This window comes from Halyomorpha halys, unplaced genomic scaffold (assembly GCF_000696795.3).
Source record: "Halyomorpha halys isolate HHAL.00 unplaced genomic scaffold, Hhal_1.1 Scaffold472.1, whole genome shotgun sequence".
In the NCBI taxonomy this organism is placed as follows: domain Eukaryota; kingdom Metazoa; phylum Arthropoda; class Insecta; order Hemiptera; family Pentatomidae; genus Halyomorpha; species Halyomorpha halys.
The window spans coordinates 743,697-769,521 of NW_027111148.1; the positions used below are offsets into that span (position 1 = coordinate 743,697).

At 30.2% G+C, this 25,825-nt stretch overlaps 1 protein-coding gene across 3 annotated transcripts in view; it reads right to left on the reverse strand.

The window, feature by feature from the left end:
• Positions 1–25,825, reverse strand: part of LOC106683187 (plasma membrane ascorbate-dependent reductase CYBRD1) — a 178,258-nt gene that overhangs the window by 43,701 nt on the left and 108,732 nt on the right. For all 3 annotated transcript variants that reach the window (XM_024358368.2, XM_067049223.1, XM_067049224.1), the window contains exon 2: positions 11,331–11,414. In XM_024358368.2, the coding sequence (XP_024214136.1) occupies positions 11,331–11,414 (84 nt within the window). The remainder of the gene's footprint in view (positions 1–11,330; positions 11,415–25,825) is intronic.

Genomic DNA, 25,825 nt, shown 5'->3' on the forward strand with positions numbered 1-25,825 from the left:
TATATATATTTTATTTGCACCTGTAAATGTACTTTACAACCTGTAAATGAGATGTTCTATTCAGGCATGGCATGAGTTGACGTGAGGGAGATAGGACCCAGTGGTGCATTCTCTTGAAGTTAAATAAATTATTTTATTACACTAGGAGGTCCCGCATCCAACTCTTCTTCAGCCTACGCCGAGTTACATCAAGAATATTATGTATTGCTATATGTAGTATAAATTTATTTGAATGTCCATGTAGTGTGTTGTGAAACCATTTGTAAGTCATATGAAAGTCGTCCGTTACAGTCGGAATCCGTAGGTCGGTGTGCATGGTCTCGTTTGAAACGTATAGTGAAAATATTTTAATTCAAAATATTAACCTTTATTTTCTATACACTGCCCTCAACTTACTATCAACTTTTTAATACCAGAAATAAAAAAAATCAGGATTTTGTAAAGAAATTATGTCAGAAAATGCTTTTTTGATCTTAGAATCAATTTTAAAAATTATACCATCAAGGTAGTTTCCTAAATTTCTTAACAGATGAAAATCTCTTGGAGATACGCCTGGCGAATAGTGGGTGTGGAAGGACTTCTTAACCCAGCTCATTTAATTTCTTCGCAATATGTCTTAAGACATGAGGTCTGGCGTTGTCGTGTAGGAGTATAGGTCCTTTCTGATTCATACAGGTTGTTTTTGACGAGTTTTTGATGCATTTTGTCAATATAATTGCAGTATGATGTAGATGTACTTTTTTGTCAAACAAAACAAAAAAAAAAATTCATATAGTTTTAAGTTAAATGCAATGAGTGCGAATCCTTCAGCCTGTGGTACAGAGTGAACAAGGATACAAGGAAGTTATAACGCTACACTAAAAGCTCTTGTATGGCTGAGCAACAGCTTTTTAAAGTTTGTGATTATAGACAATAAACATGACAAAAAAGACATTGAGAGGCAATATAAGCAGAGGGATGTGAGTAAAAAAAATTACGACAGGAAAAAATAAAATAACGATACTGATGAGGCCTTTAACCTTAAAAAATTATAATAGATAATTTAAAGAAACTAATTTAATTTCAAATTTTGGTTGCAATTTTAAAAAGAGACAATTTCTAAGACGATATCCTTCACTACCACGATATACTTATATTAAATTATGATATGAGGATGAATTTATATAAAATTATACTATAAAAATAATTTAAATTACTTAAAAAGAAAAAATCAAGGGTACGCAATTTATGAGACTGGCTCCCGATCTCGCGGAGCTTTACTCTTGGCTGCAGTGAAACAGAAAATAGTTATCTGCCACAGCCGGATTCGAAACCGGGTCCTTGGAATTAGAATCACAGTGCCTTACCACTGAGCTACCCACTTCTGATGTATCAGAATGATTATATGTATCACAAGAAGAACAAATATATAAAAATTACTTATCAACCAAACATTCAGGATTAAATAAATGGAATATGGTCCGGGTGTGGTCAAAAAAACTCAAATAGTAAATGGGTATACTATTTTTATTGAGCCAACGTTTCGCCCCACGTTGCAGGGCTTCGTCAGGGCTAAAAAAGATACAAACACTTGACATAAATTTTTTTATTGTAACTATGTCAAGTGTTTGTATCTTTTTTAGCCCTGACGAAGCCCTGCAACGTGGGGTGTAATGTTGGCTCAATAAATAGTATAATTATTAACTATTTGAGTTTTTTTGACCGCACCCGAACCAAATTCCATTCATCTATACACACGATCAATCAACAATCTTCCAGAATTCAGAATTAAATTTTGCCATCCTTTGTGAGTAGGTGAATAAGTACAGGGAAATTCGGCAACGTGAGAGGATATCAAGGTAGGATCATTACTTAAATACGTTTTTTTATTAATTATGATAATTAAATAATTTACAGGTGTTAGCAGGAGGAGTATTGATCTTCTTCTGCAGGAAGACAATTATCGACACAAGGTAAAGAAAGAAGGTCGAGCGGAATTACTGGAGAATCTCTAAGTTCGTATTGGTGAAGACCCAAACAGATGGAAGAGGTTCCTCCTACAAGAAACCATGCAAGAAACAACGATTGCCTTTAATTGTTCCAACTGGGCATAGTTCTGTGATATCCCGTGTCGTAGAGTAAGGGTTGTCTGCGACCAATGGTTGAATTTGGTCATCATCAACAGTTGAAGGACGACCCGAGCGCTTTGTGTTCTCCAATTCAAAATTTCCAGTTCTGAACCGCGCAAACCACTTAGGGACTGTGCTTTCTCCTAAGGCATCATCGCCATACACACTACAAATTTTGTTAACCGTTTGTGCAGCGGATTTTCCTTTTCGGAAATAAAAAATCATTAAATGACAAAAATTAAATTTTTTTCTTACATTTTGAGCAAGCAAATTACTACTTAAAGATAAGGAATCTCGGTTAAAACTGATACATAAATACACCTTAACTAATCCTTTTTTAGAATATGTAAATCTTATTGACAAAGTAAGCATCCTTTTATAAAACAGAGAGGATTAAATTGAAATATTGAAAAACGCTATGAACTTATTTTACAACCCAATAATATTTAACATATGAGAACTAGTAATTTTGTAAATATTTTGGTAAATTCTATTGGGATAAAAATTGTCAATAAGGATATCATAATTTTAAATAATGCTTGACTCTCATACACAATATTTAAAGTAGTTTCTAATTTACATTAACATAATCTCATATTTAAGAAATGAGTTTAAAAAAAAACATTTCCGGTCTATTCAATCTTCTGGATGAGTATTCGAAGTGAGCACGAGAAGTCTGTGTCAGTAGGTTACCATTGGCAGAAAGTCAGACGTGAAAGTCTTAGGACTCAAGCACCTCACTTCACTTCATCGATTCAATAGTAAGTTACTTTCAAGTCTTACTAAACCTGAAATTAGGTAATAATTAAGCAATTATTATCCGTTCAAAAGTCGGTCTAAACTGGTTTGGATAGATAAATAAAGTTAGTAGATAGTTTAGACTGTATTTTGAATCAGTTGGAAAGATGGGAAAGTCAGATGCATATGCCTAGCGTAATTGGTAAAACAATGGGAATTTAAAATAAATAGATAAATGATTAAAAACCTTGTATAATTGATTTAGACCGTATTTGATACTAGAAGTGAGATTTTTAATTTAAATTGTAAACCTTGGTTGAACAAGATAATATATACATGTATACAAGTAAGGAAAATGAAAACATACTTCATTTAGTAAGAGGATGTTCCGTTTTAAAATAATATGGAAAACAATTTTTGGTGAATGTATATTGACAGAAGATTACACTACATTAAAAAAATGGTATATGTTGGAATAAGTTATTTTTCTCTAGGAAATCTTCTATAATCTATAGAAAAATTTTAATAACACAGTTCAAATATAATAAATAAATAAAAACAGCAGAATTAGGGATGGATAAGTCATAGAACTCTCCCTTAAATAGCAGACGGTATTTAACCTTATCAGTATAGTGTATTTATGCAATACTAGCAGACACGGCAATGCTTCGCTATTGCTAAATTCGAGGATTAATAAAGATGGTTGGACTTCAACATCCCAAATCGCAGCTAGTTCTCAATCAAAAGACACAGTAGAAATATTACCAACAACATTTTTTAATGAAAAACACTGACTTCAAACAATTTATCTTCTTTGATTCTATTACCAAAAATAACGGGCACAAGTTCCAGCCAATTATTCATATTATTTTTTTCTGCCTATCTCATGTGTAGATTTCAAGATTACCTATAAAAGGATTTTTTCTTGGCGTAGAATAAGAAAAAAATATTTTAATAAAATCCATTTTCGAGTAATTTTCATTGACCAGATCCACTATCTTGAGAGTTCGTTGAAAAGAGGTTTCAAACATAGTTTTCATATACAACGGTGCCGTACATTTAAAATTGTACTACTAACAGAGGTGACCTTTCGAGCGATTGGGCCTCATTAAAAGGTTTCACTGGGCCAGTAAATAAACAAAAATTAAATTTCAGGCGTGTCTACTCCCTTTCATTACCGTTCGGGTGAAATTTCGATAGAAAAAATGTTTATTGTGGCATAGGTAATATTAGTCTAATAAAGATCTAAAAAAGCAATAAATGATCACTCAAATGAGATTCTAGAAAGGTCGGGAATATATAGCCTTCGGGTTTAGAGTAAGTAAACAAATTTCTCACAACCAAATTCCAGATTTAAACAACATGAATGAAATTGACTCAATGATTGTTTTTTTGAATTTTTGGGAATTTAATCACCAACCCAAAAATGTATGCAGCTAAAGAAGCTTACCATGTCGACAATGAACATATTGAAATAAAAACATAATGTAAATCGGTTCAGTAATTCAAAAGTTTATTGTGGACAAAGATTCCAACCGTTCCCTTTAATAAGTATAGATAATATGGATTGTGTAAATATTGACATTTTTTCAATTCAATGGTTGGTCTAGAAGTTATTTGAGTGTTCCTAAGCTATGGATTCTCCTAGGAAAAAAACAACCCTTCCAACATTCTGAGATCTTGTGATTTTCAAATCTATTTAAACAGATATTTATAATTAAATTTTAAGTATTTGTGAAATAACAAAACAAAAGTTAAATTTCTGACTTAAATTATTATTTCATCTTTTAAATAAACGATCAAAATTACCACATTCAGAAAAACTAAACTTCTCAGACTAATTTGGACTTACGGTGCACAAATTTACGGATATGTCAAAAAAACTAACTTACTGAAACTGCAACAATTTCAGTCAAAATTACTAAGACTGATCATTAGCGCTCCCCCCTACATCAGTAAGAAGAACTTACACAAATACTTACGAACTCCCTACGTACAAATAACCATTAAATCACTATATAAACGTTATAACGACGAACTTCCAATACACACTAACCCTTTAATTCAAGAAATATCAACACGAGACTTACCAGATACGAGACGACGTTTATGAAGGAGCTGGAACAGGGACCTCTTAAATTGATTTTTAAATTTCAATTTTAATGGAGATGTATCATTGGAAACCTTAACCTTCATGCCTTCATGACATTGTTTTTGTTTTATTTATTTTTTTCTCTCTGTACATCTCATTCGCTAGTTGTAAAAATGATTTTACAGTTGTGAATAAAATAAATAAAGTAAAAAAAAAAGAAAGAAAGTATTTTGTATTATAGAGGCGAAAAAAATATATAAATATCATTCAAATCTTTAAATTCAAACTGAGTTGTGAGCCAAAAATAAACTTAAGTAGAAATCTTAAGAGAGTTCTTTTGATGAATCCACCTAATTAACTGCTGTTTTGATTTTAAATACTTAGAGTTTTGTAATTTGCCTTATCACAGCGGTGCAGCTGCCTGAAATAGTATCCCTCCTCACGTTTTGAAAAAAATGAAAAAATTATGTTTGAGAATGTTTACTCATTCCTTTGACCTGATGACTAATTTTATGTTTCACGTCATTAAGGTCAGAACGAGGTAAGAGCATCGGCCGTTAAATGTTCATGACTGAAGATTATAAAGTTTTTCATCCATCGATCTTATAGGCATGAAAGTATCATGGTTATTGTTCTGGATTAGGGATGGTCCATATCAGTGGTCCGTTGGGATGGACTGCGGGAGAGCCCGGCTACCTATATTTTGTTAGGTCTCTTTTATTATTATTGTTCAGATTTTTCTATGTTGGTTATTCAGCGAAAAATGACAAATTAGCCAGGGCTAATGTGACGAAATGTTTTGATAAATATTCCCAATTTTTCTCTCTTATTGTGTTCATATGACCTCCCTCATTAGGTCTGTCAAATTAGCACTCACAGTTAAAATTACTTTTTCAGATACTAATGTTTTAGTAAAACAAGGTTCTAAGGAAGAAAGAAAAACAGAGCATTTCTTTTGAAATATTCTTTGTATTTTCATGTTAACATACTTTAGTTTCAGCAAAAACCCATCGCAAATCACCTTTCACAATTTCTGCAACATATTTTGACATAAGAACTTTGTTTTGATCAGGCATTCCGGATCCGATTTATGGGGGAGTCATACCTGAATCAAGTCTAAATTACCCCAACTCAGCGATCCCGAGAAATGAATCTTGACACTCCCACGTTGGTTTAGTACGTGGCGGCAACTTTGGTAGTCGCCAGGGGTTGGCTAAGAGGTTCAGGAGGCCCATCAAATACCAATACCAATTCAGGCTGGGTGCTCCCTATGCTCCAGTTTAGCTGTTTATGTAGTCTCTTCTGAGGTTTGTGACTGAATGAGGACAGGCAAGAGGTCCCTACAAAGTTTGCAGGATCAAACTGTAAGGGATAAGGGATTGGTTGCCCTAGTTTTCCCATATGATGCCGCTACTGATAGTTTCTTGTGCCAGTAGATGCCCTCCTTGGAACTTTTACGTAATTAAAATATTCCCCTGTCTGATAACCCGACAAATTAGAAAATTTGGACTGAACAAACTTATATTAAGGAAAATCGGCAAAACAAAAAAAATCTCACTTTTCTATAACTATTAAAAACTAAACGAATATAAATAATTTATCAAAAGATATACAATTTAATTATTAAAATTGTGTATCTAATAATTTTTTTATTTAATATGACAATAAATTTAAACTCATTAATTTTGGCATTAGCACTGGATTAATCGGCAAAGTTTTGGACGACGCTAGGACGGATAAGAAGGGTTCAACATGTTAAATAACCGATGATAAATAATTGATACATACATTAAACGAGCAAGCATAGAGAGAAACACAAATCATCTTCAACCATGTCCCAAATTCGAGGTCCAAAGAAAAATCAATTAAAAAAAATAAAATGAAAATTTTGTGGTATAGAAGAACAATAGTTACAGCCTTTTGAAGACATTTCTTTGTTTTTGCAAGTAAAATTTTAATTATTCAAAGATAGCGTTTCAACATAAAAAAAATATAAACTTCTAAATATAGATATCGGTTATTGTACAAGCCAATTAATGCATGAGATAAAAGTTATTAAAGGCTAAAAAGTATGACCCCGAACGGAAAACAATAATATGATTCATTGTTTTATTCGCAATAACATCTACTCGATATCACAGCGGATACTCGGTAGTAAATAAAACACAAAATATACTGGAAACTAGGCCTTTGCAGTTGTCACAAAGAATATAAATGTGTGCGAGTATTTATGTGTGTGTCATGTTTGTGTGCGTGCGTGTGCGAGTGCGCGTAAATATAACGTTTGCTGAAGTATTGACATGGATACTGATTGGCGGCGAAGCTCACTATTATTGTTTTCTAAGAAAAAAGTTTTTTTGTCCTTCAGTTATTCATAAAATTCTGTAATACTTTGTATTTATGCATTGTTTATTATTGCCGAAAATGATAAATGGTTATTTTTTTAAAATAAACAAAATTAATGGTACTTTAAAGAATGATTTTTTGAAAACACAGACCATTTTGCGAAACTTGATTATTTGAACTCAGGGACCTCAAAACGTTTATTTCCATCGAAAAATAGAATTCGAGATTTTTCACGATTTCAACACTTTTACCTTTTACTATATACCCCATATATAAGTAATAAATAAGTGAAAGTAATACTATGCATTCCATATATAACTTCTAAGCTCCAAGTGATACCCAAAATCATATTAAAAAAACATTTAACGAAAAAATAATTTTTGTTTACTCAAATATTTATTTTAATATTTTAAAATAATTTTGAAATGATTCTAATTGTGTTTTAATACTTTCCCATACTACGTATTCCATATATAGGTAATTGAAAGTAAAAATGAGTAGGAAATATTAATGAAAATAGTTCTTAACATGAAAATAACTAATTCTGAATATTTGACACAACAGAGAAAACTATATTGTGCTTATAGTAATATACGCTGTGAGTGTTCAATGATAAGTGGTATCGTTCTTTGTTAATTGAAGAACTTATCTTTATGAACAGCTAATTTGAAAACGAAGTCGAAATAAAAGAAATTATGGAAAATATAAACGAAAAGGAAAATAATAAGAAGAAATAGGTAAACTGAACTGATTACGTTGATATGAATATATAATAACAACTACCTGAAGTTTAATCACTCTATTAGAAATCAGTAGATAGACTAAATCACTCATGAGTATTTAATATTTTATATTACAGGCAATATTTAAAAAATATTTATGCAGGTAAGAATCACAGCTATAAATATTTAATTTATGCTATTAATAATCATCTTTTTTTTTTTAATTTATTTTTATATTAAATGCAAAGAGACTTTCATTCAGGACCTTGAAATGGTTATATGACTGCCTAATTCTAAGGAAAATCTTAAGTTAAAGTGTGATATGAAACGCTTCTTGAATAAGAACAGTAAATATGAGAAAAAGTAGAACAGAGGGAAATGCTTCTGGTCTGTTATATGGTACAGCACAGTAAATAAAAACCAAATAATTGAGTAATGATGACAATAGAACCAATGGTTTAGATATGCATCATTACGGATATGGCGCCCAGATTCCTAGAAGACTCGTGGATATAATGCTCGACTGTAACAAACAGGATCAGCGCACCACACGCCAAGAAATAATTCTATACTACACAAAAAGATCTTACAGAACATGTTTCGATTCTCAACAGAAAACAGATATTTTGTGCTTTTCACATAATTTAAAATATAAATATAAAAATAACATTTTTTGTTTAGTAGGAAGTTAAGACTCAAACACTATTCAAGGTAATTAAGACCCAACAGCACCATCGTAAAGTAGATAAAAAGTCCTATAAAAAATATGGTTTGCCCTAAGTAAATCTATCGAAATGGGCTTTTCAAGAGCAGTAGTTTTAAAGTTTTATTTTTTTTTATGAACTTTTACTTGTAAATATTTTTTTCAGTCTCATGTCATGCTAAAGAGAATCTTCTAGCTGAGTTTATATTAAGATTTTTTTTATTTTAATAATACTTATCAATAATAAGTACTAAAATCTGCCGCAACCTTCACTAATAAGTAATGATCACATTCACATTCATATAAACAGAAAAATTAATACAATTAACATAATCAAACTTTATACATATAGTAATAAGGAGAAAATAAAATAAATGAAATTTTAAACTAATATAAGAAAAAAATAACCCTAAACGGAATTACACTACTATGTATAATATTTACACTCTCGGCTTGAGGATTCCTCAGCCTACTTTAATCCTCCACGCATGAGCAGGGCTCTTACCACGTCACTGGTAATAAGCCAGTGGAGGTTGATTAAGTGTGCTATAGAAATAAGCTTTAAATCAGTTAAGATGAGGCAGAGGTTTCTTTGGGGAATGGCCGGCCTAAATTTGGCCTGATGTATGAAAAATGTACTATCAAATTAGATTTTTAGATGTAGGTAAATTTTGTTTTGAAGAAGTGATAAAAGATCTAAAAAAAAAAAAAGAAAGAATTATAGTCCGATTCCACACAAAAAAGTATTCAAGTGTGAACCATGGTCTAAAAATTTTAATCAGTTACGTTTCGGGGCCATCGCCCCATCATCAGGTACTCGAAACATAATTATTTCCTAGCATTTTACACTTTATAATTAATCTTGTCTCCTTAATTAGTCTTATGTAAATAAAAGTCACAATAATCATTATTGCTGTCTGTTGATTAAAAATAATTACTACTTAAAATTTCATACATAAATATGGAAGAATCTAAATAATTACTAAAACATTATGTAAACAACACTTAAATGTGAATTAACTAATTAATGAACTCATTAAATAAATACACAACTCATTCAGGTTTAATTGTATCAATTTATATTTTTATTCATACATATATTTGTATTATTTTTTCGGTTACTTATTTTTTTACCATTTTCTTTTTTATATTTTACTATTAATAAGTTTTTTAAATTTGGTGAGTGCTATTCTTATCATTTACATTTTGTTTTCGTTCTTATTTTTTCTGTACATATGGTTTGAATGTAAACTTAAAAGGCTTATACTTCTTGTTCTTAATTCTGGCAATTCATATTGTAATCTTGGATAAAAAAAAAAAAAAATCTTCTTCAAAAAGAAAATTTTATTTAGTATCTAGTAATTCCATTTTTCTATTCTTAGTTCAAAATATCTCATATACTAGAATCCAGACTTATTTGTTGACAGGTGTTTCTAAGGGAGCCCAAGAAATGTGTTTTTCCTATTACTTATGTGACAATTTCCTAATACTTATGTGACAAAGTGACGTTTGATAAACGACTTTTCATATTTTTGATATAATGAAGAGAAATAGAGAGGGGAATATGGCTCTGTCGAAATAGCATAACATAAAATGCATATTTCATGAGCGTGGGCTGCACCTGCACCATTCGGATTTCAGAAAAGCTCTATCAGAGGCGACAATGGCTTGTTAAAATCAGATCTGCTAGAGCAGAAGCAATATGTCAACTTTCACGGGGACTTAGTCACAGCATTCTCACTGACACCACAGTTGTTCCGAAAGCGGCTTAATCACGTGACACTAAGCATAAAGGGGAGCTTTTCGGATACTGGGTAATCTATGTCGTCTGTATAATGCCAAGGTGGCGAATATGAAAATTTCTGTGAACATTAGTTTGAACTACGATTGTAAATATAATGTAGAAGGAAGTCAATTTAATACGCATCAAATCAGCATCATCAGACATTATTTTTAAGGTCCAATTCATATGCTGCTTCTTCGAATTCCTATAATATTCCTTTTAATGCTGCTGGGGTTCTTGCGGTAATGACTACATCATCTGCGTATACTAAATGTTGAGACAGTCGATTGTAAATGGTCCCTCTTGGATTGGTTCTAATTGAACGAATAGCTACTTCCAATACTATATTAAAAATAAGAGGAGCCAGAGGATCCCCCTGTATTAAGCCATCCTCCACAGAACATTTCTGGGACAGCGAATTTGCAAGCTTAACTCGGCTGGTAGTGTTCATTAGTGTCGTTTTTACCAGCCTTTAACAAGTATATATTATTACAGTGATAATACATACTTGTCGTAAAAACGTACTATAGCGAAATACTGGCAATTTTCATCTAATAATTATGGTAACGTCCTAAATTGGCTTATATGGTTTATCTAAGGAGTATAATTATCGGGGAAAAAACAACTTGAAATCCACTAGACTATTATCTGACTATCTGAGCCTCACTACACTGCTACGTTGCAGGCCTAGAGACAGAGAGGAAAGGGGACACTGGTAGATCAGTTACAGGCCACAAAAAAGTTATCAGGTGTCAAAGCGTGCCATAGCCGCTTGAAAGTAATGCCACGCTTTGAACCTAGTGCCTTCATAAAAACATTTTGAGATGTCAAAGCTTACCTTGGTCTGTCGGCGAAGTGGGTAGCGGCTCTCCGGCTTCCTTGGCAGGTGCTGTGGCCATCTTTCTGGCAGTTGTTCTACGACCTGTGGCAATAAAATAAAACAATTAAATTTACTGCAATTAAATACAATACAGTAAAACATACATTATTATATCATATAAGGGCTATCCCATTTGAAAACCAACCAAATATATTTGTAAAATGTTTACTTTTACAGGTAAAAGAATTTCTTTAAAAACGGTTAAATCGCATGTTATTTAATTGTTTATGGGAGAAATAATATTGAAGAATAATAAAAGGAAGATGGTCCAGAGGCGGTCAAAGTAAAAAAAAAATTATTTAATAATAATAAAACTATTCAGTGTGAGCCGACGTTTCACCTCACGTTGCAAAGCTTACATGCATTAAATAGTATTCATATTTATTTTACATAATTTGTTGATTTTTTTATATATATTTGTTATTTATGTATTTTTATATATATTTATACATCTATCACTATTTTTATCAATTATTCTTTTAAAGTCACATTGGGTTGAAAGAGTAAATATTAAAAAAAAAAAGAAGAAAAGAGAGAAAGGGGAAAGGATAGTACAGGAAGAAAGAGAAAAAAAATATTTATTATAATTATATATGTTACTTGTTTACTGCTTATGCTTATGTATTGTAAGATCAAAAAAATTATCTGATTAAATTGTAATAAGTATGCTGTGTCGGCCCGGACCATTTTCCTCCTGACTTAATGAAACGAGGAATGAGCGTGAATTTGCACTGCAACTTGGATTTTTTAGAATGATAGGAAGCGTCTAGAATTTCATCGGTAACTGCATCACGCCTGGCCAAAGTCTAATCATTTCTACCGATAGTGATTCAGGAAAACTTTATGGAGTGTAACGTTGTGCCCCTCAATTTATTGCACATTGTCTGCCGTCGTATATACTGATAATAAAAATTGTTGGTACAATACAGATAAAATTTCTGACATTGAGAATTTGGTTCAATAATCTAACACCAAACGTTAATTAAAAATATATAATAAGGAAACACAATTCGAACCATTTAAAAAAAATATTAAAATAAATATTTGACTAAAAAAATATATGTATATTTTCACTGAATATTTTTATTTAATACGATTTTAAGTATCATTTGGAGCTTAGAAGTTATATATGGAATATATAGTAAGGAAAAAGTGTAGCAATCGTGCAACATTTCGAATTCGACGGAAATACATGTTTCGAAGTCCCTTGAGTCCAATTAACTAAGTATCGCAAAATGGTCTGTGAATAGACTAGCTCAAAAAGGAAAAATTGTATAAACCTGAAATAAAATATCTAAGAAGGGTATTAAGCCTCGGGCGTTAAGCCAACATTTTCGCTATAATCGAACGACTGGAAGTGCCATTTTATAAAATCCATTTTTTCACAATTTTCTAGATTTTGTCGGCTTTAACGATTTAGATTAAATTCGGTGGATCAATGACCAACTGAATAGTATTTAATACAAGATAGGTCTTATTCGCAATTAAAATAGTCTGACGGAGGTTAAATAACAAATTATTAAAAAATTTATCACTAAATTTTGTTTATTTCCATTAATTTTTTTATTTAGCAAAAATTGACAGTTCTCAGTTTGTTTATTATTGCTAATAAGCAATAATAAACAATAGATAAATTAAATATATCAAAGAATTTTATGAATAAATAAAAGTGAACAAAGGCAAAATTGAAAAGCCGATACCGCCCGATCATTCCCAATTAGATTACGGCTTCGTTACATTTTTAAAAACTGTTGTATTATTGGGAGAGACAGCGTTTATATTTGTTATTCCTACTTCAAAAATAAAAATTTTTATAACAGAAAAATAAAAAAAAATTCTTCATAATTCTCGCCTTTCCTGGTCTTAAGATTTTTTTGTTTTTTAGGAAATCAAAAAAAAAAAAAAAAAATGCTAACTTCAACACTAGCTTACTAATCTACAATAATTTGGGGACGTGTCAGGACAACAATTGACGCAAAAAGAAAGATTTTGTAATTAATAATCAATTATTGAGAAACTCCATTTGTTCATAAATAAATACTATAATCACATCGCTTTCCCTAATTGGAAAAATTCCAGAACAAGTATCTGAATCCGATAGTAACATTAAATGGCAATAACAATAATGAATGCATTTTATTTAAAAAAAAAAATTAATTTTATAAATTAACAATTTACAGTAACAATAGTTTTAAAAATGATATAAAAATTTGAAAAATAAATTATTCATATAGTTTAAAAACACGAAAAGATAACTGTAAATAATATAACAATTTTAGTAAAAGGGAGTAGAATGTTGAGAAACAAAGTCAGTTGAGTGTAATGACGAAAATAAACTACTTATAGTTGTGGACATTAAATAATAATTTAAGACGAAATAAAGAACTATGAATAAAAATCAATAGGATAATGCAATTTGTTTATTTATGTTTTTCTTTGCTGACGGTACTCCCCGACCATCCCCAATCAGTAATCAACGATCAACAATATACACCTCAACAACAAACATTTTAGAACGTTATAGAGGGAAACATTATCAAGTATACTATTAAATATACATTATCAGCTTTAGAGTACCTTAAGACTTGGCTAATAATTGTAACAGATTAGTAAATAAAAATTTAGGAATGTATGTTGAATTAATATCTTAGGGTTAGATAAGATAAATGTAAAATCGCTTTAATGCCATTAGTACAAACGTGGCAATTTAACATTGATTGAAAGGTATAATACGAATTCCATCGGTCTATATATACATAATATTTGTGAGTAATTGAAATAGAAAAATGTGCTAATACAAATTAAGTAAAAGCAAAAACTTCTAGGCTGATAGCATATCATATTTATTTCAAGGAGAGGAGTAGGCAAGCAAACAATTAACCAACCAATTAGAAAAAAAAACAAAGCGCATTAACTTTTAAATGACATTAAAATGAACAATAAAATCCTTAATAAGGTTGTAGTTAGGACATTAAATAACAAATTAATCTAATTGGCTTTTAGAAATGATTACGAAACAAATAAATAATAATATGATGCACAAAACTATTTTTTTTTTTTATATAGGCCTATATATAAAAAATAACATAAAACTTTTGTAGTAATATAAAAACAACACTTTATTATTATCTTAACACTCCAAAGTTTCAAGGATCGTATTACACTATCACAGCCAAAAACATAGGTTATCAACATAATTGCAGGCCATATTGCATTTGTCAAATTATTTATAATTAGCCATTAACTATGGCTCGGTAGTGTGAGTGTGTGTATTAAGAATACGAGATTTTCTTAACACAAATTAAGTAAAATTATTAATTTTTTTTTAAATAAAAGTTACTCCAGTATAGTGTTGAATGAGTAATTTAAACATAGATTATAAACTAGATAATGTGATGCTAAATATAAGTTAATGTGATACTAATTACTATAAACTAGTAAATGGTTTAATGGGTAATGATAATTATTTTAAAACAAAACTAATAGTTTAATAAAGATGATATGCTATCAGTCTTTTTTTGTCATTTTTGTATTTTATAGACACACACTCACAATCGTGAACTTTATGAATATATAGACAGATAGATTTCGGATTTTACTCAGTGTAGTGTACTATTAGTTTTAGTAAAATTATTAGGGATGGTGAGGAAGATTACTCAGTGTAGTGATGATAAAATCAGTAATTTAAACAGTAATGTTATACTACATGTAAGTTAATGTGATACTAAATACTGTAAAATAGTTAATGTGTTAATGACTAATAATAAATTATTCGACAAAGGCAATAAGACTTACAATTATGTTGATAACCTATGATTTTGGTTATGGTAGTGTAATAAGATCCTAGAAAATGGCCGAAACGTTGGAGTGTTAGGATAATAAAAAAGTGTTGATATTCTTATATAACTACTAAACAAATCTGTCTCAAACAAAAATTTGCATTATATATCTTTGATGCGCGTTCATAAGGGCCTAATTCACTTTTTGAGCATTTGGAGTATATTGTATTATAGCACCAAATCTACCGGTAGGTAATAAGATCTTCATGCTTCAGTTAGACTTACTACTACATTGTTTTATAAAAATAACAATTACAAAAATATCAATAATTAGATTTTACATAATGTTCTTGTTGTTTATATAATGTACTTTGTTTTTGATCTCCTAAAAAATTCATATTTTTGATTTAAACCTGCACAAATATTTTAAGACACAGAATATACCAGATATTTAGAAAAAGAAAATCGGGATGATTTTAAATAAAGACAGTAATTAATTAAGGAGACAGAATAACATTAAAGCTAAAAATAACGGAAAATAGTTGATGTACAGACCTGTATATGCAACATATCTGTAGGAAAATGCACAAAAATATATACATAAGAATGATATATAGCTTACATATCAACTAATTTTCTAAACCATTAACTAATTGGTGACAATTGAGTGACTAGTGAAAAAAAAAATAGTCATTAGCGATAAAACAAGGAGTTTCTTCATATTCAATGCTAGAATGAAAAGAAATTACAACATAAGTTAACTGAAGCATAATGATTTGCTAAATCTTTATTTTTTCAGGTGTCAACTCTAATCAGTCTAGCTCTGAATCTTTTTTAAAAATTATCCTTGGTTTTGTAATGTTTCGAAAGAGGACAATTAAATGATAAACTTGTTTACACAACTTATAAGAGCCTAAATGGATGTTCTTGGGAAATATTCTTTTGTTTTTAAGCAAAAGCGTAATTATGAGCTAAATTATACTTACGGAAAAGCTGTAAAATTTAAGGTTTTTATTTATTCAAAGATTATAATTAATGTTGAATCATAGTGACGAGGATGAAGGACAGAGAGAGATAGACCAATGACGTGGTGTCTCTTCCGCTGGGGCAGTCGTGACTCAGGATAGGAAGGTCACACGGTCGTACTTCTTGTACTGTACGCCAGAGTAAAAATATCTGCTATGTCCACTCAGATGACTTTCCTTACAGATTTGGTTGTTGTAATCAATAAAATAATTCTTTGCTTTACCTTCTCTAGTAACGGTCCAATTACGATCATTAACGGTTATTTAACTATCTAAGATCAAAGAAATAAAACAACACCTAGAGTGTTAGACAAAACTAAAGTGTCAAGAAAAATGTAAAAATATTTTTGGAGTTATTCCAAAATCTGTTAGAAAAATGAACGAGTTTTCATGATACCTTTTAACTACCTTAAAAAACATGGCTATATATAGATGAAGATTTTATTACTATTTTTTTTTATTTTTTAGTTGGTTTTATTTGAAAATTTAATTATCATTTAAACGACCATCTGTAATATTGAAGTATAGTTTTCGAATAATCACAAAAATTAATAACTCAAAAGAGTACGGGTTTCCAAGGAAAACAGAGAAAAATACTAGTTTAAAAAAGTGAGTACACAGCATTGGAAATAATGATCTAATTTCGATGATTTTTTTTGTAGGGTTCCATGTTCGGATTCTAGGAATCATGAAATGAAAAACCTCAAATTTTGAGAGGTAAATAATTATTTTCAATTTTTTTCTTGGTCGATTGCAAAGGTAAAGATAAAAATTTCGTTTCTTTTTTTTTCCTAGTTTGTTTGAAAATTTAATTATCATTTAAATGAGCATCTGTAATATTGCAGAAGTGTCGATGTCGAATAATCTGAAAAATTAATAACTCAAAAGTAAACTGAGCAAAATACAATTTTAAAAAAAAGTGAGCACACAGTATTGGAAATAATGATCTGATTTCAATAATTTTTTTTGGATTCTAGGAATCATGAAATGTAAAACCACAAATTTTGAGAAGTAAATAATTGTTTTCTTGGTTGATCGCAAGGGTAAAGGTAGAGATCTTATATCTAGTTATTTATTTATTTATTTATTTTGTTTGTCTAATTAGAAAATTTAATTATCCTTTAAAGGAGCATCTGTAGCATTTCAGATGTGTGGACCTTAAATCATATAAATTTATAACTCAAAAGTAAACGGGTTTCCAAGGGAAACTAAACAATACTATTTAAAAAAGCGAGTACACAATTCAATAATCCGTATCTTTGCTAATGCAGCTCCGATTATTTTTTATTTTATAGAGAATTTAATTATTTTTCAATTGCATATTTGAAAATGCTATCATTCAGAGTACCTGAAACGCATTGACACGAAAACTTCAGGTTGAAAATTCGTAGCATAGGAGGTAAGGAAATTAAAAGGAAAAATATACAACCGTTTTTAATGGACTTTGATTACCTATCAAATAAAGATAGATATTATTCACAATCAAGTGTATACTTTTGGAGTAATGTGCAAATGAAGTTTTATTTTCTTTCAGATTTATGCTACATCTGCATAAGTTATTGCGTTTTAAGTAGAAGATTTTTAGAAAGTTTCATAAAAATCATCAGAGCCGTTTTGGCGCTACACTCTACAAGAAATAGTTTTTTTCGCAATTAAGCAGGAACCAGGGGCCACAACTCTACAAAACCAAACGAGAAGTAAAAAAATGATCCCATTTAATCCGTTTTTTTGGAAGTAGAAGGCTATGAAATGCAAAGGTTCATCGAAAACTACTCATAGAAAATTCGAACCGTTTACTATTCTCTGCTTTCCTTGGTGATAAGGAAAGTAAAAGGGGGAAGTAGAGTCCTGTTAATCTGACGGCTAAAACTGAGCATCTATAAAACCATAAATAAAGTTTGCACAGAGATAATCTGTACTAAGGCTCTATCATAAAATACGAAACTATTACAAGCAAAGAAATTCAAACGAAGTATTACTGAAGAAGATTCAATCAGACAGGAACTCAGGGTATGATGTTAAAATAGAAGACAATTGGCAAGAGACCAGAAGGTAGATCAAAACCAGATGGATAGGCAGACTAAACAATGGCACCGCACGGCTACATCTACATGCAACCAATTAGAAAACAATGAACCGAGATAAACAGAAGTGGGGCAAGTCAGTTGAGGCGGCAAAACAACAATACCATTAGTTTGTTGGTTTGTATTTTAAATTTTCAAGTACCCCTAAACAGGAAGGAGAGAGGGAGAAGTTCCTGTTGATGAAAAAATCTATCATAAAATCACTACTCTATGGTGTTTAACAAGATTTAATTTGAGTCTGGATAGACATCTGCTAATCAAGTAGTCTTTGGGATCGAACTTTTAAAGATATGACAAATTTTGAACCTATGTTGCATAAAGTAAAACTCATGTAATAATATTGCAAATCATCAAAACAAATCCCCTCCTTGCACAACCGTAGGTCTAGTAACAGTACTGCACCCAAAACCCTTCCTAGGTTGGAACGGTAGAGATTAATTTTGTTTATATTAAGATATATCTGTTCACTTTATTATGCTAATTAACAATTATCTTTGTATTTATCTTTATTATTTTATCTATATTGTCTGATTGTTTATATACATCCACCTTAGATTTTTGATATCTCTCTTTTAACTTTACATTGACACTATCTTCTTTGTATCTTTTTATTAGTTGCGCTGAAGTGATAAAAATGACTTATTTAACATAATCAAGTGATAAATCAATAAAATTATTATTTTTAATTTTTTATTAAAACAGGTTCATAAGGCGATTTCATTAAACGCCTCCCTTCCTAGTGATTTCTGACAAACGGGGGTGAGGGAGGTTATCTATAGGTGACCAACCTATTCAAGTTGTGGAACCGCCACTTAATGAAAAAAGTTAACGCCCCAGGCCAGATTCGTACAGGCACCGGCCATAGCTCTCAGATTGCGAAGACCTACGCCTCGACCACCTGAGCTACAGATGGCCCTCCAAACGAACTAAAGATGATAAAACACATCACATTACTATTTCATTCAGATAAATTAAGTAAACTAAAGCAGTGGATCCCAAAGTGTGTGGAGTGCCTCAAGCCTATACAGGGGTGACGCAGGCGAATGCCTCTTTCTAAAAATATTACAAAAAAAAAAAAAAAGAAAGTAAAAAATTACAATTAAAATAACAAATATACAGTGCATTCTACATTTACTTTGCACTATTTGTTCTTCATTTCAACTACTCTGAGGATAATTGTGCTGACGTTTTTTTTTATCTCAACAAGGGTGCCGCGATTTTCTATTTATGTCACCAGGGGTGGAACCTAAAAAATAATAAAAACAAATAATATTACGACATTATTTAGTTTGGTGTACCAGATTGGTCAATTTTAAAATCCTTCTCCATATATTTATCCCACCAATTGCTCGGAATCTCCAATACGGAGCTCTATATCGATTAAACTACTAATAATACTGGAAAACCTAAAAGAAAATCATTTAAAGAAGAGTAAATTCGCTAATATATGAGCTCAAATAAAAAAAATTATGTTCTGTAGTTCCCGAAATATAGCTATTTCGGTTATATCTATAGTTTACTGTACTATGGAGTAGTTTATAAAGTTTATCTTTGTTGTGATAGTAGTTTTTATTTCCATATGAACATTTCTCGAAAGAACTATAAATCAATCTATTTTAGCAAATATCATCAATAACTCATGCTCTTAGGAAGATTAACGTCAAAAAGTACTTTATAGCACATTAAACTAGCTTTACTTTGAGTGTTAATAGACATATGTACGACTCATAGTTCCTGAGATATAGATTTCTAACAATAAATTCACTAAATACTAATTTTTCAGTACATTTCTTATGAAATTTTGCTTTTAAAAAAGCTGTATCTCTGCAACTATTGAATATAATTAGCTCTACTAGGATTCATTTTTAGAAAATGTATTCTACTTTAAATGATTAGGTTTTTTAGTGTTTTAGGTAATTTTAAAGATATGGAACCCTGAATGCAAAATTATATTATTTTTAACGTTTTGAAACAGCCAACATTTTTTATTTCCCCTAACTATACTTGGCACACTCATCAAATTTGACTAGTAATTATACACAGTTTTCATTAAATTAAAAAAAAAAATTTAATAGTATTACGTTTTACAGATATTATAATAAAACAACTTTTAAAATGATAATAGGGATTATTAGAAAATAATATATGTTATAAAAATTTTATTTTTTAAATAATATCCTTCAAAACATGATTTTTGCTTTATTATTATGCGATGCTAACAATTTTTGCAAAAACGTGGAAATAGTTAATGTACAATATTTTTACTTCTTAATGTAAGAAACTCGAAAAAAAATTAAAAATCCATCCGTTGTTGTTGTTGATTGTTGCTTAAAGGCGTAAAACCCTCTGGTCATCAACGCATATGGCATGATAAAAGTAAAAAAAAATAAATAAAAAAAAAAAATATCCAATCGTTGTGATTGCGTTTCTTCATTTTCCAACTTTTATGTCTAAATGGAAAGGGCTTGGCCAAGTCCTTGAAAATTTCCATTTTATTCTAATGGTATACATAAAGTCGTGTCCTTCATAGATCCACAGCATTACCACGAAATGGGAGCTGCTAGGCGTTCAAGGGCTGGTTGTTTATACTCAGCCTGAAAGAATTCTTTGTGATTCATTAAACGTGACTCAGAGCCCAGTTCTAAGAGTCAATTCATTAGGTTTTATCGCCTCTGTTCAATTCAGGCCAATTAATGACCTTTGAGTATTGCACTCCCAACCCGCTTCGAGATGTTTCAATATTATATTAAAGAATTAAAAGTAGTAAGAATGATAACTTTAAGTATTATTTCATATAATAAACCGAAACGTGATTAATGAGAAAATGGATACTTAAAAAAATAAATAAATAAAATATTCTCGCAATTAAACATTGTGTATGATTGTCAATATAAAGAAAATTAAAAAAGTTAAACACTGAAAACATTCACTCATTTTTGGTTTTTGATGAAGCGTTAAGCCAACAAATGGTATTTTCTGCCAAAAGCCCAAATTTCTTTGGAGACATCAATATTTTCAACCCAACCAAAATAACATTCGGAAGATAATTTAGCTTTTTTTTTTTTATAATCAGGCAATGATTGTTGAAACGTTTCACGATTTTTTCTTCCAGAGGAACAGAACAAACGTCTGATTTTTAAAAATGATTTCAATCAAAATGTGAGAACCGATAAGTTTATCTGGTCGTTGCCAATCCAAGTTTCTAACAAATTTGGGTTGTAAGCTTAGCAATTACAAAAAAGAAAAATTACAAACAAATTGTGTTGCAGTTGATTTCAGCTAAGAGCTATAGAATAAGAGACAAACTTAGAGGATTATTCCAGAGAATAGATCATTGTTATTTATTTTATTATTATCACATTCTTATTTTCAATACTCGATTATATTCAAGTGTGAAAAAATATAGCAGCATAAAATACAACGCCGCTGGAATTATCTCGAGTGAGCACAGTTCGACCTGTTTAGGGCGCTCGAGCTTACAAGTTAAGGAGTTAAACTAATTCTGAGTATATGGTCTTTGTCGAAGTTTAGATATTACGATATTCATTTTGAAATTAAACTTCTTTACAAATGTTCTACGAAAAAAAAAAAACCTAGATGGAATGAATTGTTTGCGTGATGCGAGATGATCCTGAAGTAGTGGAGGCAACGCTGGTCGATTCTAGTAGGAAAATGTGTATATTGTAATAGGAGGAGAGGAGCTTAGAGCAGTTTAACAATGCCGGTTCAATTCTTATTACAATATAAAATATTCCCCTTTAGGAAATGACTTTAAGATTCTAATTACTAATATTATTCTGGAACTATAATTTCAGATTTAAGCTACAATAAGAAGCGCATGATCATTATTAATAAAATGTTAATAAATTATTTCATTTCTAAAACTTTTAATTCTGTTGGCTAGTCCCTAGACTACTCCAATATTTTTCTTAATTGAGTAAAACCCCTGAAAAAAACTACATCAATTTTTTTAAAACTATTCCATACGCTGCCAAAGACATTTTAAACACAAGTGGCGAGAAATTAATATTCCATTGATCCAATCCTTATTCGCAATATCTCCACTCCAAATAAATAAAAAGCAAAGTGCTTCCCAAAACTTAAAATTTTCCAAAAAACGCTAAAAATGTTATTTTACAATAATATTAACAAATTCCGTAATAGTGAATCGGATGAATACATTGTAATTTTTGAAATTCTGTGTTAGATACCAAAATCCTAACTATTTGTATTAATAACAATATCCTAAGTCTATGTCATACAAAAAACATATTGTGCTAATTTACATTATAATACTTGAAATTAGTTAAAAAATAAAACTAAAGAAGAACATTGGAAAAAATGACAAAATTGGATAGATAACATTAATATATCAAACAATTCGTTTAACAATCGTAAAAATTCCAAATTAATATTACTTATAAACATTTTTAAATCTTTCCTGTTCATTTTAAATAATTTATTTAATAATCATTTAGTTCTGTTCCTAAAGGCTGTATTGGTAAATTTTAGTATAGACAACTTTTTAAGTATATCATCTTATGATAAATTAATTCTTCATAAATAATACTTAGCATCACCGTTCAGTAAGAAATTTGGAGGGTTCGTATTTTGTTGTAATGTTTATGTGAAAAATATTTATATAATTTTATGTATAATATAAAACAAAATATAAAATTATGATTTCAATGTAGAAGTATACCCTTATGAAAATAAAATATATGCTGTTATAGATAATTATTAACACCAAGGTCAATAAAATGATACTATAAAATTTTATTTTCTCTGATTATTTTGAAATTTTTTTTTTGTAATTTCGACAGGCTATTATTCAAACTACATATTTTATTCATTTTGATAGTTTATTGAAAATATTTAATCGATTGTCATTATTCAAGGTTTTTTTCTTTTCAATTGCTTCAACTGGAATTTCCAGAAATAATTTAAATAAGTATAATTTCACAACATACTACTTCATTTTCGCAATGAATGAATGAATCAATGTGGAAAGTTTTTTAATTTATTTTTTATAATTTTTTTAAACCGTTTTTTAAATTACTTATTTATTGAAATTTAAAATTGAATTAAATAAATATAGAACTAGTAAATACTACGAAAGTTGTACTCTAATGACATGATACAGTAATGCGAAGATTCTACCCATTGATAGAACTCAAATAATTGAACGAATTTTAAAACACCTTTGAACTAGCAGAATCACTAGAATTTAGAGCTATTACGTATAAATTTTTTTAATCTTGGGTTTGACCTATTTCATAGATTTTCTATATTCTTTAGACTCAAGACACTGACGTTACTAGCAGTTTGACAGTCTGTAGGATTGCCCTAGTAAAGAAAGACATCCCAGTATACGATACTATCTTTGTATGGAGTCCAATTCAAAACAAAATCAATATATATGTTTTTTTGGAAGATGTGCCACTATTAAAGGTAAGCACATGATGAAAATGCTACCATAACAGTGTATTAACGTGTTGCAATAATAAATAAATAAATAAACTCTCGTCCGGTAATCAATATTATTTAAAACAAATTAAATCCTGATTGGATCAAGCGATATTTTAATGAATGATTATGCCATTTTAACTTTTTTTTTTTAAATCTTATTAATTAAAATTCATTTTAACATGAAATAATGAATGAAATATGAAGGTATGAAGATATCAAGAACGGGTTTCCAGATATACACCTCTAAAACGTACAGGAATAAGAGAAAAAAAATCACCGCTATTTTGGGCAAGAACCGTACGAATTGAGCATACCAACATAAAGGAGGCCATGCAACGCTTAAGAAACTCAGGAAGCAAGGTTCTTCACAGGCGATTGTGAAATGGGCTTCAACGTTCATTTTGCAATGGTAATAACATAATTAGAATACTGTACGTTGAAATTCATCAAGGCTGTTGAATGGTTAGCTATTGTATTTAATGTGGAAGTTTGAGAAAGATAAGAATAACGCACTCTTCAAAATGTTGTAATTAAAAAAAAAAAAACCTTTCAATACGACCAAAAAAATAAAATTAAAAGTATTCATTTATAAATATTTAGGTTTTTTTTATAAATAAAAAACATAACACCTGCTAATGTAAAAACCTCATTAATGTGCTACCAATGGATAGTTTCCCTACACTCCTTTACCACTCTATTATAACTGAGATCAAATTTATTGAAAGTATTTTAATGCACAGTTGTACTGAATAAAAATAAAAAAACGATCTACCTCGCTTCTAATCTTGATGGGACGGTGGGAAAGTAATTCCTCAAGAAAGATCCATTTAGGAGTCGTGAGGTCTGCTGCACACGCTCCGCTGCATTTTTTTTAAGCTACTGGGCCCTTTTTTCCAGATAAGGTAATGAAGTCACCCGAATATGAGGCTATAGTAACCGACTGTTTAGACTGAATGTTTCAGGCCCTTTTTAAATATTGTTAAATTATAAATTAATGTCTTAAAGTGTCCTCTTCCCGTTTTAAGCGAATATTTCAAAAGTGATATAGGACCGTCCCCGCTCCGCTAGGACCCTTGGGGAACGATTCCCTGGGCAGGCTGACTTTTATTTAGAGGCGGTCCCATGGAATGAAAACTCGACTCTCCCACTCTGAGCAGAATAGGTTGGTCACCTAAAGGATGACCTCTCGTACGTCTTTTAGTTTCAAAATGATGGCCGGTTGTTCCCTACGACTTTATCATTGATAAAGATACAGGTTTTCAGTTTGAGAAAAAAAAAAAAAAATTAGAATTACTTCTTTCTGAATTACTGTTTAAGGCCCTTTCGTATCTCAACAAGGGTGAGTTACGATTTCTAGCTAGAGGTTAGCCCAAATTTACACCGAAAGAATAATTCCAGACGTACAAACACCGAAAACTATCATGAACTAAGAAAAAAAAAAAGAAAAAGAAACAAACCAAAAATGAAATAAGAAGGTTAGAGAGTAGAGTTCAGCCTGATATCGATTTTTCTTTACCGCAAAGTACATAGAGGTAATTGTTTTTATTAAACAAACATATAAATTGTAAACAAGGATCCATTAAATCTTAAAATAACTAAACGTTGTGCGGTCATAAAATAAAGATGAGATTAAATATTATCATCGAAGACAGTTTAATATCTTGTTTCTATATAGTTTATGACTCATAATAGTAATATTAAAAGATCTATCTGTAAGAAGATCAGATATCATAAAATAAGCAAGCACTGTTCAGAATAATTTGTCTGTTTACTAGGAAGAGAAAAGAAGAGGTAATTTATTCTTATCGCATTCCTTCGCCATTAGTAGTCTGGAAGAACAGGTACATACTTAATGTACAATGTATTCTTTATATAACGATAGAAAAGTATTTAGAGGTCACAGATATCTGCGACGATAGTTAACTACGCAACTGAACTAGAATAAAAAATAATCAATATATACAATGATATTGCTTGTCTAAGACTAACATGGCGTAAACAATAACTCATAATAAGTTACTATACCGTAACCCAGCTATAAAAAAGAAGAGAGAGAGAGAGAGAGAGAGAGAGAGAGAGAGAGAGAGAGAGAGAGA